The sequence below is a fragment of the Rhinolophus sinicus genome, linkage group LG15 (assembly GCF_036562045.2).
Source record: "Rhinolophus sinicus isolate RSC01 linkage group LG15, ASM3656204v1, whole genome shotgun sequence".
NCBI lineage: Eukaryota > Metazoa > Chordata > Mammalia > Chiroptera > Rhinolophidae > Rhinolophus > Rhinolophus sinicus.
In genome coordinates this window covers 47,447,255-47,463,985 of record NC_133764.1, presented here as the reverse complement: position 1 = coordinate 47,463,985, position 16,731 = coordinate 47,447,255, and the positions used below count along the sequence as shown (strand labels likewise).

The following is a 16,731-nucleotide window of genomic DNA, read 5'->3' as shown; positions in this document are numbered from 1 at the left end:
TAAACCTGGCTAACAGAAATGTAGAATGTGAATTGTAAACAATGGCAAAAGATATTGAAGCATGTTTGAAACTAAACACTATATTTATCAGGGGAAAATTAGTGTATGATCATTAGAATAATATAATGAAAAACTTCATCCTGAGATAAGCAGACATTAACCCTACATAACTTAAAAATTCAATTCAATTATTTTTGAGTACCTAAATATGCACATTATATGATGAATGTTCTAATACCAAATAGATTCTGAAGAAATCATAGTTATGTGGCTGAATACCTGTTTCTTACCATGAATAAAACAGTCATTCTCAGGGAAGAAATATATAGATAGAAACGGACTAGAGAATTTAAGTCTATTCCTCACTTCCAGAAAAGACTAAAACAGACCTAAACTTTTGTAGTAACTACTAACTTAGAGGAAATCGATGATTAAGAAAATTTAAGAGATTTACCATTATGAGTAAATAGATGACAACGTTTTGAGCAGTTAAGCATCATATATTCCAGTCCTGCTTTGACATAAAAAATGCTTTGTGATCTGTGTTGCCACTTAGCTTCAGAGCCAACTCATCTCCAAAATGTTTCTAATAATATATGCTTAACTTATTTTACAAAAGATTACACGTTAATTACTATTTATAAAATATCCAGAGATCAGTAGATTATGTTAATAATACTTTGTAGTCTCATAATACCTCTTATTCAAGAATCTCAAGACTTATAAACTATTATACTGACAACACATTCTGTTGTTCTTGTTTTATTCATGGGAAACATGGGCAAAAGATTAAAATTTTGACCAGATCACAACAAAATCAGTAACAAGTCTCTGAATATGAGCTGCATCTCTTAACTTCTCAGACATTGTTCTAAACATGTGCCAATGGTCTGAATTACAGTTTTATATTAATTATCTTAAAATATTTTTGGTCAAAAAAATCCATGCATTCTCATCCACCAAATATTCACTATCTTTTAGGGACAATAATGCTGAATGTTTTTCAAAGTATTCAATATCCACAACATTGAAAAATCTCACACAGAAAAAATGACTGTTTCAAAACTACCCAAACCCATAATCAGTTAACCAATCAATTTGTACCTTTATAAGTGATAGAGACCTGACCCTGTCTGACATAGCCACTTTATTATAATAATTTAAGTAATTAACACTTACACAATGTTTGTGCCCTTCAGACTGTTTTATAGTCATTAATTATTGGAACTGCTCAACATTCATTTAAGACTGTTCAATGTTATTATTTTCATTTGGCCAATAAGGAAAGGAAACACAACTAGACAGGACAACTTCCCATGGGCATCAAGGCAAGAGAAGGAAAAATCTGCTTCCTTATGACAACTAATCTTCTATGTAGAATACCAAATGATTGGCTTTTTAGGCAGCACTAAAAACACCCCTCTCCATACATTTTACTCCCCACTCATCAGTATGACGCTCACTTCTCAAAATAATTCATAATGTGTTAAATACATAAATTTAAACTAAAAGGCAGTAAACAATACTTTTGAGATAGAGAAATGAACAATTTGGAGTCTCAGAAGTTAGATGAATGGACAGTCTATTCTTGGACTCAACCAAGAAATCACAATACAAATAATTTTGTCAAGGGTACATATTCATTAATTTTAGTTAAATTAATAAGCAAAATACTATAGTACTTCTATTATTCCAGTTTTCAATTTTTTAAAAATCAATTCAAGAATTCCCACCACCAAACGATCACTACATATTGAGAGTCTCTGATTTAAACAAGAAAGAAAATACTCAGTAAAGCAGGAATAATAGAGACCCTCCACAGCATTTGCAGGAGAAAAGCAATAGACATTTCTTGTTTGACTTGTTAAGTCTTTGTTATACAGGGGGCAAAAATCTGTAATCTATTCCAGAGGTCAAAAAGATGTATATTTACTCATATTTAATTTTGACCTTTGAAAACTATGATTCAATGTTACTCCACTGGGCACCTTTTCATATACAAAGATATCCTTGGGCACCTTTCCACCTACAGACTGGACAGTATTGAAAATCACCCAATTATGAAACACAACAATTAGGGAGTAGGTAATATTTTACTATAAATCGGCATACTTCAGACTGACATGATCTACTGAATCCTATAAAAGGCCAATGGAACTACTACGGATGGTGTACTTTAGCTTTGCTCCTCTCTTAGGAAGTGTCACTCAGCTGTGCTGTCGCCATGTCCTTTCGACTTTCTAGTGGCTCCAGGCAGGCCTGCTCACGAGCTGGCTCTGGTCGGCTGTCTGGTGGAGGAACAGGCTTCGGGGCTGGGAATGCTTGCGGTGGGTTGGGGGCAGGAAGCAGCTTTTCTTGTCCTCTTGGGAGCGTTTCTTCTGCAGGAGGTTTCTATAATGGCGGTGGAGGGTTGGGAAGTGGCATCTGTGCTGGTTTTCTTGGAAATGAGCATGGCCTCCTCTCTGGGAATGAGAAGTTGACCATGCAGAACCTCAACGACCGTCTGGCATCCTACCTGGACCATGTGCGAGCTCTGGAGGAAGCCAACGCAGACCTTGAGCAGAAAATCAAGGCCTGGTATGAGAAATATGGGCCTGGTTCTTGCCGGGGACTCGATCATGACTATAGTAGCTATTTCTCAGTCATTGAAGATCTTAAAAGGGAGGTAAGAAATATGAATTTGCATACTTCTACTGCTTTGGGTGTGCATGACCTAAACAGGACAAAATATTAAATATGTTTAGCAAATATGTGTTGTAGGATTTGCTTACTCTATAGTCATAGTGCTTAGGGCAGTGCCTGGCAATAAAAATTTGTGGAATTAATTAATGAAAGAGAAAGTTTCAAAATAGATACAATCACAACAACATGGATGGACCTAGAGAATATTATGTGAAGTGAAGTCAGACTGAAAAAGACAAATACCATATGATCTCACTTATGTGTGGAATCTAAAGAACAGAATAAATGAGCAAACAAAACAGAAATAGACTCAGAGATACAGAGAAAAAACTGATGGTTGCTAGATGGGAGGAGGGTGGGGATGGGGGAGAAGGTGAAGGGATTAGAAAGTACAAATTGGTAGTCACAATATAGTCATGGGGATATGAAATACAGTATGGGGAATATAATCAATAATGTTGCAAAGATCATATAGGGTGCTAGATGGGCACTGGACTTATCAGGGGGGTCACTTCATAGACTGTGTAGATGCCTGACCACTGCGCTATACACCTGAAGCTGAAGTAGAATAAAACTGAATGTCAACTATAGTCAAATACGCGTATACGGTCACAGGACGCAAAGTACAGGATAGGGAATATAGTCAATGTTACTATAACAGCTATATATGACATCAGAGGGGTAGTAGATTGGGAGGGTTATCACTTTGGGAGGGGTGTAAATGTCTAACTATTACGTTGCTTTGTATACCTGAAACTAACAAAAAAAAATAGATATAATCACTTTGTTGATCTTATATTTAATTCATCCTTTTTAATCAAAAGTAATAAAAGTATCCATTATTGCAAAAGCTTACACTTTGTCTCTTAAGCCCTGGACATTTATTATCTGAAGAAAATCCAGATTCCTTTAATGTACCAAAAATGATACTAAAATAGATGCTTGATAGGTTAAGAAGAATCACACTTAACTCTGGAGTCTCCCTTGACTTTTGGAATTTAACATTTTGCACAATCTACCCTATTTAGATTATTTCTGCGACCATCTGTAACGCCAGCATTGTTCTACAAAATGACAATGCCAGACTGACTGCTGACGACTTCAAGCTGAAGTAAGTAAAACTAATTAATTATCATGCAGGTAAAAATCCTACATTTGGAGTCAAGAACATATCTTTTACTTTAAAAACCAGTATGTTTTTATAAAGTCGGTCTAGATCACTGAAGAAATTAAATTAAATGTGTCCTTATCAACTTCAAACAATATTTTTATCCAACTGTTAAGCACATTGGATGACAAAATTCAACTCCGAATAAACAACTCCTCCAAAATAAGATTCATAAACCAGTAGGCATTACAGAGTGTTTCACCACTTTGCCATCGCAATGAGCTTCAGAAGTGTGGACAGATATATCTCTCAGTATATGAAATGTCTGGAAGTTACCCTCTGCACCTGCCTACGATTACAGTTCTCAAGTTCTTTAATAACCTTTCAGGTATGAAAACGAGCTCGCTCTGCACCAGAGCGCTGAGGCAGACACCAACGGTCTGCACAGAGTAATGGAGGAGCTGACCCTTCGTACAACCGACCTGGAGATACAGCGTGAAACCCTCAGTGAGGAATTGACATACCTCAAAAAAAATCACGAGGAGGTAAGGAACTGGCAGGGTGGCTTCCTATGGTGTCGGGTTTCCTTCCTCAAGTCCACTGACCATTGCACAGCAGCGTGTGACTCTCAGTCAAAATTCAACCTTGAGTTTTAATACTGATCCCTTTTCTAGGAAATGGCAGTTCTGCAGTGTACAGCAGGGGGGAACGTGAACGTGGAGATGAATGCAGCCCCGGGAGTGGACCTCACTGTGCTGTTGAACAACATGAGGGCCGAATACGAGGGCTTGGCCGAGCAGAACCGCAAAGACGCCGAGGCCTGGTTTCACGAGAAGGTACAGCTGGGGCAAGTCACACACCAAGGGCTTGGGTGTTCAGTAGACCACCAGGCTGGTCACTAACCTTCCTGACCAATTATGCTTCAGAGTGCTTCTCTGCAAGAGCAGATTTCTGACGATGAGGGAGCAGCCACAGTCGCCAGAAATGAGCTGATGGAACTGAAGCGCAATCTGCAAACCTTGGAAATAGAACTTCATTCCCTCGTGGCCACGGTTGGTAGGACTCACCATGGATTTGAAGTGTGTTTGTGTGTGCGTGTGTGTGTGTGTAAGTACTAAATATATAACTAAGTGTATATAACTAAAAATATAAAATATATTAAATATCAAGAATTTTGTCCATAAGCATTACTTCTGACTCATCAGTTCCAAAAGTTTTTTGTAAAAAACAAACTTTTTTCAATGGAAGGAAAAACATTTTTTTAACTTTGCTAATACTGATTTTAACTGAAAAGATTTAGGCCTCAAACAAATGTGTCTTTCCACCTTGAGAATGTTTAAAATATGAACGTGTCATTTATCAGTTCCACAGACAAGCCTAGCTTTGTTCTCCTTTCAGAAACATTCCTATGAATGCTCCTTGGCCGAGACGGAGGACTACTACCACCGTCAGCTCCAGCAAATCCAGAATCAAATTGGGGCAATGGAGGAAGAAATGCAGCAGATCCGAACAGAAACAGAAGGCCAGAAGCTGGAGTACGACCAGCTTCTAGATATCAAAATATTTTTAGAAAAAGAAATTGAAACTTATTGCACGTTAATCGATGGAGAAGACGGGTAAATATTAACTAGTGAAAAAAATTAATCTGATCATTAAAAAGTTAGCCTCACATCAACTAGGTTTTCTCAGTATACATGTATCCCAATACTGTATCCTAAAATATCCTGCTCTAAAGATCATACTCATAGATGGCCTCAGACATTTATTATTGCATCCAAGTGAAGTGAAAACAGGCAGTAAAATCAAATTTCTAAATATGTAAAGTATTTGTATCTATAATAATATATAGAACATTTAAATATGGAATGTTAAACAATTCCTGTACTCTAATCCAGGGGGAAAGTTGCTTTCTGTGACTTAGTGTTGAATTACATTCCTTATAATAACACACTCTATTTTATTACTACTTCACTAGTTACCATACATGTACCCTGTATGAAGTGGGTGTCTACATTTTCATTTGAAAGATGAGCAGTGAAGATACAAGAAGATTTAATTGAAGAAGGCACCAGTAGCTTGATAGCCAAAAACAACAGCTCTAAAATTGCAAACCTGGATGCAAATGACACCATTGGGTGAATCTGAGCACACTGCTTAAGCTCTTTAAAGCCCAGTTTCCTTACTGGTAAAATAGTGATAGCACCAAAATCATACTCTTAATGACTTTTAACAATGGTGACTCACTATGTAGGTAAACGCTCATGACAGTGGCTCGCGCACAAAAGGCATTCGGTAATCTGGCTATTACTGAAGGCTTGCCCACAGTCACACCATGAGTCAGTAACATCTTACACATCTCCCAAGGTCAGTGTCAGCCCTCTATGGCATTTTCTCATAAGATCCCAATGGTGATTGCTCCCTCCTTCTAACAAAGTGCTCTTCACACCATTCGTTGTTCACTTTTCTTACAGCACCTTCCATGCCGTGTTATAGATAACTTTTTAGATGCACATATTTCCTTTTATTTTCAACAGTGTAAACTGCTTGTATCTTGGCTCTATGTTTTCTTCACACCTAGCCTAGCACCTTCTGTACAGTAGGCACGCTAAACATGTTCATTGGCCAGGTGATTGAAAAGTCAGAATGAGAACTTGGAGTCCCCATAGGACTAGATGAAAGAGATAATACCTGGTTACAAGGGAATTTCTGATCATCAACACCCATTTAATCTCTTCTTTCAATATATTGAAGTCATGAAAAACTTACTAATATCTCTTAAACATAAAAAGAATTGGAATCTCATTGAAACTAGAACTCCAAAACGTTTATTCCCAATTCACAGTTATTTATGAGCTCCCTAATGAAAGAAAAAAAATGCAATAATTTACTCTTCTCTTCACAGAAAAAGGAAGTCCACATGTTGCAAAGCAAAAGTGTGTGGGCCCGTAAATTCCGAAAAGCAAATCAAAGGTATAAAAGGTTTTTTACCTTGTATTAAGTCACTTATTTGTAAACTAAATAAGATTGTTTCTAAATTTAGTTCTAATGAATGAAGGGATAAAGGTAAGTCATTATGACAGCTCTTAATATCTGTATTTCATATTCCTGTGAACAGATGTGGTCAAATTATGAAATTACTGAAATGGGGAACCAATATCCCAATATCTTTCTTACTTAGAACCTATTATTTTCATAGTTTCAATGCTTTGATAGAAGAGCAACTTTATTTTAAACTACAAAAAGAGGGCAAATTTATGTTTAAAAGAAGACGTTACTTGTTCCGGGCCTATACTTGTTGGACACTTATGTATTTTGATCCATGTTTCATATATGCTTGGAAACACCCATTGCTCTAAAAAAGTGTTAAATGCAAGGAAGATGGTCTGGGCCTTACTGAGCACAGACTTCAAACACAAATAGAGACTTATATCTCCATTTACTGCAAACTTGCAAACACCATTTTTGAAAAATTTCCTCATCATGACTACATACCTTTCAACCCGTTAAGAATGAGTACTAAACTTTCATTTATCTTATTTTAGATTCAAAAGAAGAAACTGTCGTCAAAACAGTGGGTGAGGAGCTGGATCAACTGGACAACGTCCTTTCACTGAGGGTCCACTCAGTTGAAGAAAAATCCTCTAAAATAAGCAGTATTGCAATGGAACAACATGTACCTTTGAAAGGACCATGATGAAGGGAAAAGGGGTTATTTTTTTCTAAACCTACCTTTGCAAAATTTCATTGGCTAGAAAACCCAAGGAAATCATCCCTTTTGGTTCTTAAAAATAAAAAGGCTGGAATTTGTTTTTCTTCTCTGCTTTTTCTCATGTTTGTTGCATGTAATCCTTCTCAGGGGTACATATTGTATGATTCCATTTATATGACATTCTGTAACAGACAAAATTATAGGTAGAAAACTGATTAGGGTTTGCCTGGAGCTGGCGGTGTGAGGAGAGGTTGACTTCAAAGGGGTACAGGGAATTTGGGGTCAGAGAGAATAACAACGGCTGTATATCTTGATTGTGGTGGAGGTTTCATGACTATGCATTTGTCAAAACTCATAGAACTGCATGTTTAAGATGAATTTTACTGTACATATATTAAATCTCAATAAATCTGACTAAAAAGAACTGAAAAAATAATTTAAGGAATCTATCCTTTAAAAAAGGCGTTATTAATAATAGCCAAAAATGGGAAATAATTGGAAGTCCTTTAATAAAATAGTGGTTAAACAAATTACGTAATATTAGGTTTGACCCTGAGTAAAATAATAAAATAACGGGACTTTACACAGATAGAAGTTTGCGTCTCTCACACACAAAAATCGTACTCAAGGCCGGGATTGTTGCCGTGCAGCAGGGCATTCAGGGACCCAGGTTCCTGTCAGCCTTCAGTTCTGCCATTCCCCAGATGTGGCCCTGGCTCATGGTCCAGTATGAAGCTCCACCCATCACATCCAGCCATCCCACCCATTTCAGCAGAGTGGAGGGAAAAAGGAGGAGATGGGCCAAAGACTTGTGTCAGATTCCTCTTAGATAAAGTTTCTAGAACACGCCACATATACTTCTGCTTATATCACATTGGCTGGGTTAATCACCCAACCAGTTCGCTGCAACAAATGCTGGGGAAAGTAGTCTTTATTGTGGGCAGCTATTGCCTAGTTATAAATTGGGGATCAACCAACAGTTTCTGCCACATTAGGGACCTATTCATGCTTATGATATAAGGTGAACAAAACAAGTTACACAACAATGCATACAACACAGATGATTCAAATATGGCATATGTGTGTTTGCATGCCATGTATGTATGCAAATGCATAGAAAACCACCTGGAAGTGTGCAAACGTCTAGAAGGGTAAACTATAGTTACTTGACAGAGTAAGGAGGATAGAAGAGAGGGAAAGGTGAGGAAGGACTTTAACATTTTACTCTATGCTCTTAGATATTGCTTGATTTGTTTACATCAAGAATCTATTCATGCAGAGAATAGAATGGTGGTTGCCATGTTTGTATCAGCATCATTCACAATAGCCAAAAGGTGGAGGCAACCCAAGTGTCCACCTACTGATGAATGGCTAAACAAAATATGGTATATATATATATGCAATGGAACATTATTCTGCCTTTTAAAAAAAAGAAAATTCTGACACATGCTACAATATGGATGAATTCTGAAGACATTATACGAAGTGAAATAAGCCAGACACAAAAAGAGAAATAATGTATTATTCTACTTATCCCAAGTGCCCAGAACCATGACTGGCACATAGTAGGTATTTTATAAATATTTGTTAAATAAATATGAATGACTGAATCCATATGTTCACAACAGCTTCACATAATAAATGCTCATGTAAATTTTGTCCATAAGCCCATTTCCAGATTTTCCCAAAATTTCCATAATAGTTAGGGTTTTCAATAAATACATAGAAATTCACAGCCAGTAAATAATTAGCTTACTGATGACTTTCACTTAAGCTAAACCACAATGAAGTAAAAACAGATGAAACATTTCCTTCCGGGTTTGCTTCAAATTTTGCTGGGTCAGGAAACAAGTTAATATCCTTCTAAACTCCCACAACCCAGAATAGCAATTAGGGGTGTGTTCTTAATTACCAAAATGGATAAGAGAAGGCAGCTATCCCTAGACATAAACGAGTGTCAACAAAATATGATGCATGTCAGCCAAAATGAAGTTACTTCCCATCAGAAACAGTTGCAAGAGGGGTGGGGGTGGGAGATGGGGGTGCGTGGACTGGTGATTGAAGGACCAGATTGGGGAAATAACGATTCCAGTTCTGTTCTCTACCTATGCGGATAGAATTGTGAAAATGAAAGCAGAAAAAGTCTCAAAAGCATCAAAATCTGCCTTGGCATAATAGCCTAAAACCATGACGCCAGATTTTTATGGTGTGGTGGACTGATGGGTTTTATCTTCTAACAAGGGAAGTGAAGAGTGACTCACTCACAATTTAAAAATGTAATAAGGAACCTGAAATTGCTCCACCCAGACCCATTTCTCAGATAACCACCAACCTGAGGGCAACTGCCCTCCTACAGAAATAAGCCCAGCAAAGTTAGTTACTAATTAGGAAAAATCATCCAATTATGCTAACTTGCTGAGGCTGGCAAGCCACATTTTCCTCTGTGTAGGCAGAATTTCATCCAGAACACACTTGAGAATCGTCTATAAAAAGGCAAACCAAACAGCTGAGACGAGAAGGCACCCCATGCTGGCTTTCACAAGCACAGCTCTGTGACCCGCTTGCCCTGCCTCATACCATGTCTCTTCGACTTTCCGGTGGATCCAGGAGGGCCTGTCCCCGTCCCACCACAGGATCGCTCAGACTCTCTGGTGGAGGAGCCAGCTTTGGGGCTGGAAATGTCAGCACCATGCCCGGAATTGGAAGTAGCTTCTCATGTGCCTTTGGGGGCAGCGCATCTGGAGGAAATGCAAGCGGAAGCAATTCCTGTGCTGGCTTTACTGTGAATGAGGGCGGTCTCCTCTCTGGCAACGAAAAGGTGACCATGCAGAACCTCAACGACCGCCTGGCATCCTACCTGGACAATGTGCGTGCCCTGGAGGAGGCCAATGCAGAACTAGAACAGAAGATCAAGGGCTGGTATGAGAAATTTGGGCCTGGTTCTTGCCGGGGTCTTGATCACGACTACAGCAGATATTTCCCCATAATCAGTGATCTCAAAAATCAGGTAAGAAATTACACTTTGCCATTAGTTTTTTGTACTGTTTTTTCTAAATGTTCTTTCCCTTTCTTCACTGAATACTGAAAACATGTATCATCGCCACTTATAAAGTCTTAAAGGGAATTTCAACTTAGCATTGGGAAAATAAGCACTAAGTGGATTTGGTTGGTTAATCTCATGACTTAAAATGTCACTGACTATCTAGTAACTATATTAATTTTGATTATTTCCACTTCCTAATCTAAAATAACCCTTACTTCTTGCTTTTTTAATTAGTTGTGATAAATTGCCTTTAAAAAGCCAAATTTCCCATTTCTAGATCATTGCTTCCACCACGAGCAACGCTAATGCTGTTCTACAGATCGATAATGCCAGGCTGACAGCTGATGATTTCAGACTCAAGTAAGTAGACTCACACAGTGAAAAAATTCGTGGAGATGAATGCAAAGCATTAAATTGAATTTATTTTTTGACCCTTCCATTAACTATCACCAACTGTTATTCCAACACTGTAAAATACTTGGCTTTAAAATAAACAGACTGTTATTGCTTTTTGTAATACTTGGGCTATGGAATATACAGTGTGAACTGCTGTAAAAGTAGTGTTTGATACCCTAGTTCTTTGTCTGCCAAAGACATGCCTCAAACTAAAGAAAAATAATAATTATTAGACACTAAACTTTGAAAATGTCTCTTGTGGCCAAATCTGCCACTTCAAAATTCCAGAACTTCAGCATTTGATTATTGATTGGTGACTATTTCTCCAATCTTGTAACAAATTATAAAATCATTAATACTCTTTCAGGTATGAGAACGAGCTGGCTCTTCACCAGGGTGTGGAGTCTGATGTCAATGGGTTACGCAGAGTTCTGGATGAAATAACCTTGTGCAGAACAGACCTCGAGATTCAGTACGAAACCCTGAGTGAGGAGATGACTTACCTCAAAAAGAACCATAAAGAGGTAAGAGCTGAATGTCTACATTTTGCCATCCCTCTGCAGACACTATCCACCTGCCTGCCAGGAGATAGTGTATCTGACTTCTTAAATAAGAAATTGGTCCTAACGATCCATCATTGTCAGACAGACATGAGGCCTGAGATGTCTTTAGAAGTAGAGAAGTATTTGTACAGATTTGCCGTTGCTCTCTCATTGTTTCCCATGGGAAAAAAAAAAAAAGAATCATGTTTTCCAGACCAATCAGGGTTACAAGAGCAGTGTTTGGCTAGGTAATTATAGCTAAACCGACACACTTCAAAGATGCCACCTATTAGCTAAAGTACATATACTTTAAAGATAGCCTAAATTTCTTTATAACAGTGGCAGATTAAAATCACTTAAACATTTACTCCATACACACATTAAGTATATATGCTTAATAGTAATACGTACTCTTAATAGATATGCTATAAAAATGAGACCGAAATGAAACTGTAACATCGAAATTTATACTTCCAAATAGATAGTATACATCCAAAGTGGTCACCGTGGCAAGGTAGAGTCAAAATCAAATCATACAGCCACTGCTGCAGGCACATCTTAGGGATTACTTTCAGACCCACTGTTTCCTGAGAAAACCTTAATTCTTTGAAAATGAATTTAATATTTTTAAACAGCCAAAAGACTTTTACAGTCAAGTCAAATGCTTAACGTAGAAAATCAAGCTAGGAAAGCTGCTTGGTTAGTCAAGAGGCTGTCTTATAAATATAACTACTTGAAGAACAACATTTATATGGATATATGGGTTCAAGTGTGGTTCTAGCCTCTGGTAGTTACTCAACAAAGTTTTGATGAATTGAATGCAATTGATTTTTTTAGTGACTCACAAACAAACTCATGTGTATCTTTTTATCTTTTTGTTTATCTGCTTGAAGCAGAGGAGTTTTCCCTAAATCCTCAGAAATAAAAACCCCACCTGGAGACAGAGAAGGTAGAGGGACCATCAGGGAGGAAAGAGTGCTGAAAATGTCTGAGGGACTTGGTACACAGAGGAAAGAAAGCCTCATTATTGTCCTTAGGACCAATCCAGGGCCTGGGGTGTGGGTGGGCAGGAGGGTTCCTGCAGCAGAGACATAAGCTGATCCGTGCGATTTCAGTGTATACAGTCTTAGCAGTGATGTCTGCCATCCACAATCTTAGAACTGACGCACTGCATCCCAACAGCACCCACCTCCGATGGGCTAATACGTGGACTTTGACCGCAAAAGTGATTCCTGTCTCTATGATGATGATAATGATCATAATAATTAGCATCTTTGTAGCATTTACATGCCCGGTAGTACTGTTGGTCCTATTATGAATAGTTATTTCACCTCTTTCAACAACCCAGAGAATATTTTTTTATCCTCAATTTTCAGTTCAGAAAACTGAGGATTAAAGAAGTTAAGCCACGTTCCCAAGCTCCCCTAGCCACTCAGAGCAGAACCCAAATTCGCAAAGCGATTTGTATGACACCAAAGTCCATCATGACACTATCATGTCCTGTGTAAGCTTAATGCACATCTTTAGACAATGACGTTCTTCCTTTACTAATTATAAAAAATATGTTTATAATTATAAATAAGTATATAAACATGATTTATTTATAATTATTTCAATTATTCAGAATTATTCAGACTCAGCCCTTACAACCAAGCTGATGCTGTTTTCAAGGTATAGCTGGTGGAGAAAACACCAAAGCTGGTCTCCAAGTGGAATAGTGACCAGTCCACCAAGGTAGAGACAATTAAGCTATAAATGAATAGAATAAGAGGTGACAGATAACTCATTTTTGAAATGTTGAGGACTTTCATTTGGAAAAGGAATTAAGACTTTTTCTGTGCAGCAGAAGGAAAACCCATGAATGGGGAGCTATAGGAGCTGGGACTGGCTTCGCTATAAGGAGGTCCTCTGGAGCAATTAAAACTCTTCAGCAATGAAACAGGCTGCTACACGAGGTAGTGAGCTCACCACCACTGAAAGTTATATCAACTGGTCAGGAAATATAAAATGCAGACGGGGCTCGTTGCACAGACTTTCTATAAGATCCCTGCATCGCTGAGCTGAACGCTTTTTTCCCTCCAGGAAATGCAAGTTCTGCAGTGCGCCGCGGGGGGCAACGTGAACGTGGAGATGAACGCGGCGCCCGGGGTGGACCTCACCGTCCTGCTGAACAACATGCGGGCCGAGTACGAAGCCCTCGCGGAGCAGAACCGCCGGGATGCGGAGGCCTGGTTCAACGAGAAGGTGAGCTTTGTCCAGAAAACTACCGCTCTGCATGTTGGCGATGTTCACACAACTAAGATTTGCTCTGTCACTCACACCTTGCAGAGCGCTTCGCTGCAGCAGCAGATCTCTGAGGACGTGGGAGCCACGACCTCCGCCCGGAACGAGCTGACGGAGATGAAGCGCAATCTCCAAACCCTGGAAATCGAACTTCAGTCTCTCTTAGCGACGGTAGGAAAGGACAATTTCTCACCATCTCCTAGGTTATCATTTTAAATATGTGCCAGTTGGTTTGAAAACCCTGAACTGTGTTGAGACTATATCCATATTATGTTATGCAATTAAGGTAAACGTCAGGCAAGAGTAGGGTTGTAGATAAAGAACAGCTGACACATCAACACGTGTACCTTCAGGTGTGTTCTACCAAAAAGGAAGACGTGCTCATTTTAGGAGCGTCACAATCTTAACTATGTGTCGATGTGAAATCCGAAACAATCATAGGCAAAGTTAACAAAAGGAGAAAGTCATAGGTCAAAGCAAGTTTGTATATGTGGGTGTCTGTCTCAGGTTCTTCACTGTTTCCTTTAGAAACAATCCCTGGAGTGCTCCTTGACAGAGACCGAAGGCAACTACTGTGCGCAGCTGGCCCAGATCCAGGCTCAGATCGGGGCCCTGGAGGAGCAGCTGCACCAGGTCAGAACCGAGACCGAGGGGCAGAAACTGGAGTACGAGCAGCTCCTGGACATCAAGGTCCATCTGGAAAAAGAAATCGAGACCTACTGCCTCCTCATCGGTGGAGATGATGGGTAGGTAAAATAATGTACAGAGAAGATGTAACATACCGAAATCTGCATAAAACTTAGATCTCTGGAAAGTGAACGTAAACTGATATGATCGCATTGATTATCAAAGACACTAAATGTTCAACATGGTACTCTACGGCCAAAATACAAACTAGCAACATCTTACAAAACCAAAATGCAACAAGCACTCTATTTAAGGTATGAAAATTTTAAAATCACTTATTGATGCTAAAGCAGATGCAACCCAATGAAATGTTCTCACCAAACAGTTAAAGAAAACACAATAATGAATCTAGAATTGGAGGGTTTCCCTCTAAATTACTCTCTTTTGTGATGTTTTCAACAATGTGTGTTCACAGGGCTTGTAAGTCTGGAAGTTACAAGTCTAAAGATCATGGATCTGGAAACATGGGAAATCAACTCAAAGGTAATTGAAATGAAATTCTGTTTTTATGCTATACTACTTTTCAATTTCAATGTATAGCTTCATTGTTTTTATATTCCCAGGAGATTATATATATATATATATATATATATATATATATATATATATATACATATATATGCATATGTGTATATATACATATATAATAGCATATATAAGAATAGATATAATAAAGATTGTAGTAGATATCAGTGTGCACTAGATATCTAACTTTAGTAATGTGTGCTAACTTTAAGTAACATGTCACCATGTTTTTGGCTAATCAGGAAATCAAAATTCACCAAAAATGCGTCTAAGTATTTTCTCTTATTGCATAGTTCATCCTATGTAAAAATCCTCCTATTCCTTTAATTTATATAATTTTGTATTCATTTTTTAAAATTATTTTTATTGTGATAAAATACACAGAACATAAAATGTAATATCTTAACTATTTTTTAGCATACAGTTCAGTGACATTAAGTACATTCATATTCTTATCACCTCCATCTCTAGAACTTTTTTCATCTTCTAAAACTGAAACTCTATATCCATTAAACAATAACTCCCGTTCCCTCCTCCTCCCCACCCCTGGCAATCACCATTCTACTTTTTGTATGAATTTCCTAACTCGAGGTACCTCATATAAGTAAAATCATAAAGTATTTGTCTTTTTGTGACTGACTTATTTCACTTAGCATCATACCCTCAAGATTCTTCCATGTTGTAGCATGTATCAGAATTTCCTTCCATTTTAAAACTGAATATTCCATTGTACGTATATACCACATTTTGTTTGTCTATGCATCCACTGATGGACATTTGGATTGATTCTACATTTTAGCCATTATGATCTTATTCATCTTTTTTCAACTCTCTAAAATCTTCATTTAAATTTTAATTTTTAGATCCAGCCAAAGCCATAGTGGTTAAGAAAGTTCTTGAGGAGGTAGACCAACGCAGCAAAATACTCACTACCAGGCTCCACTCCCTGGAAGAGAAATCTCAAAGCAATTAATTTGAGACACAAGAGCTAGCATATGCCAAATACTCTTTGAGAAGAGAAGGCATTATATATCTGTCCAGAAAAATGAGCAAGTTCAAGAAAAATGTCTGTCCTATTGTCTTTCTGTTACTGAAATATAATCTCTATCTGGCAATCAATAGTTGTATCTCCCCATTCATCTGAAAGAATGTCACATACTAATATGATGACTCATTTGATCATATAGAAAATGCTGTCAATTCTTTACATTCAATAAATCTTCTTCCTTCAGCAAGTTATCACTGGTGGTGTTGTCTTACATTTAAAATGTGGGATCTAAAACTGAAAACAAAAAGGAACAAGACAAACAAAAAAACAAAAACTCATAGACACAGACAATAGTTTAAGTGCTTACCAGACGGTAAGGGGGTGGGGGGTGGTAGATGGGCGTAAATGGGGTCAAATATATGGTGATGGAAGGAGAACTGACTCTGGGTGGTGAACACAATGTGATATATAGATGATGTATTACAGAATTGTACACTTGAAACGTGTAACTTTACTAACCATTGTCACCCCAATAATTTTAATTTAAGAAAATGTCTGTGGTACAGATATATGAACACCTAACAGCTTTTAATTTATAGGACAACTTTTTAAAAATTAACAGATTTCCCTCTAAATTTTCAGGAAGATTTCCCAATAATTCAAAATGAGACAAATTCAGAATGAATAAAAATGCTTTCACTTAAATCCCCAAGCTGCCATACTTAGACAAAGTAATAACAAGCCTATCCCCTTCCGTGATAGCTAAAA

The 16,731-nt window shown here is 37.9% G+C and overlaps 2 protein-coding genes across 2 annotated transcripts; both read left to right on the top strand.

Moving 5' to 3' along the window:
* Positions 1-2,224: 2,224 nt before the first annotated feature.
* On the top strand, positions 2,225-7,484 carry LOC109455757 (keratin, type I cytoskeletal 26). The gene is made up of 8 exons (XM_019747538.2): positions 2,225-2,665; positions 3,711-3,793; positions 4,179-4,335; positions 4,465-4,626; positions 4,717-4,842; positions 5,189-5,406; positions 6,693-6,760; positions 7,333-7,484. Exons 1-8 carry the CDS (start codon positions 2,225-2,227, stop codon positions 7,482-7,484), a joined length of 1,407 nt encoding a protein of 468 aa, XP_019603097.2.
* A 2,580-nt stretch (positions 7,485-10,064) lies between these two features.
* Positions 10,065-16,133, top strand: KRT25 (keratin 25). The gene is made up of 8 exons (XM_074319533.1): positions 10,065-10,506; positions 10,820-10,902; positions 11,306-11,462; positions 13,563-13,724; positions 13,809-13,934; positions 14,292-14,509; positions 14,866-14,933; positions 15,839-16,133. Exons 1-8 carry the CDS (start codon positions 10,078-10,080, stop codon positions 15,946-15,948), a joined length of 1,353 nt encoding a protein of 450 aa, XP_074175634.1. The 5' UTR covers positions 10,065-10,077; the 3' UTR covers positions 15,949-16,133.
* Positions 16,134-16,731: the final 598 nt, after the last annotated feature.

What these genes read in the sequence shown, in the direction of transcription:
- LOC109455757 (XM_019747538.2), top strand. Translation starts at nt 2,225, where the DNA reads ATGTCCTTTCGACTTTCTAGTGGCTCCAGGCAGGCCTGCTCACGAGCT. An exon ending in TCAAAAAAAATCACGAGGAG is followed by an intron (nt 4,336 to 4,464) that starts GTAAGGAACTGG and finishes TCCCTTTTCTAG; the next exon opens with GAAATGGCAGTTCTGCAGTG. An exon ending in TTCCGAAAAGCAAATCAAAG is followed by an intron (nt 6,761 to 7,332) that starts GTATAAAAGGTT and finishes ATCTTATTTTAG; the next exon opens with ATTCAAAAGAAGAAACTGTC.
- KRT25 (XM_074319533.1), top strand. Translation starts at nt 10,078, where the DNA reads ATGTCTCTTCGACTTTCCGGTGGATCCAGGAGGGCCTGTCCCCGTCCC. An exon ending in TTCAGTCTCTCTTAGCGACG is followed by an intron (nt 13,935 to 14,291) that starts GTAGGAAAGGAC and finishes TGTTTCCTTTAG; the next exon opens with AAACAATCCCTGGAGTGCTC. An exon ending in CATGGGAAATCAACTCAAAG is followed by an intron (nt 14,934 to 15,838) that starts GTAATTGAAATG and finishes TTTAATTTTTAG; the next exon opens with ATCCAGCCAAAGCCATAGTG.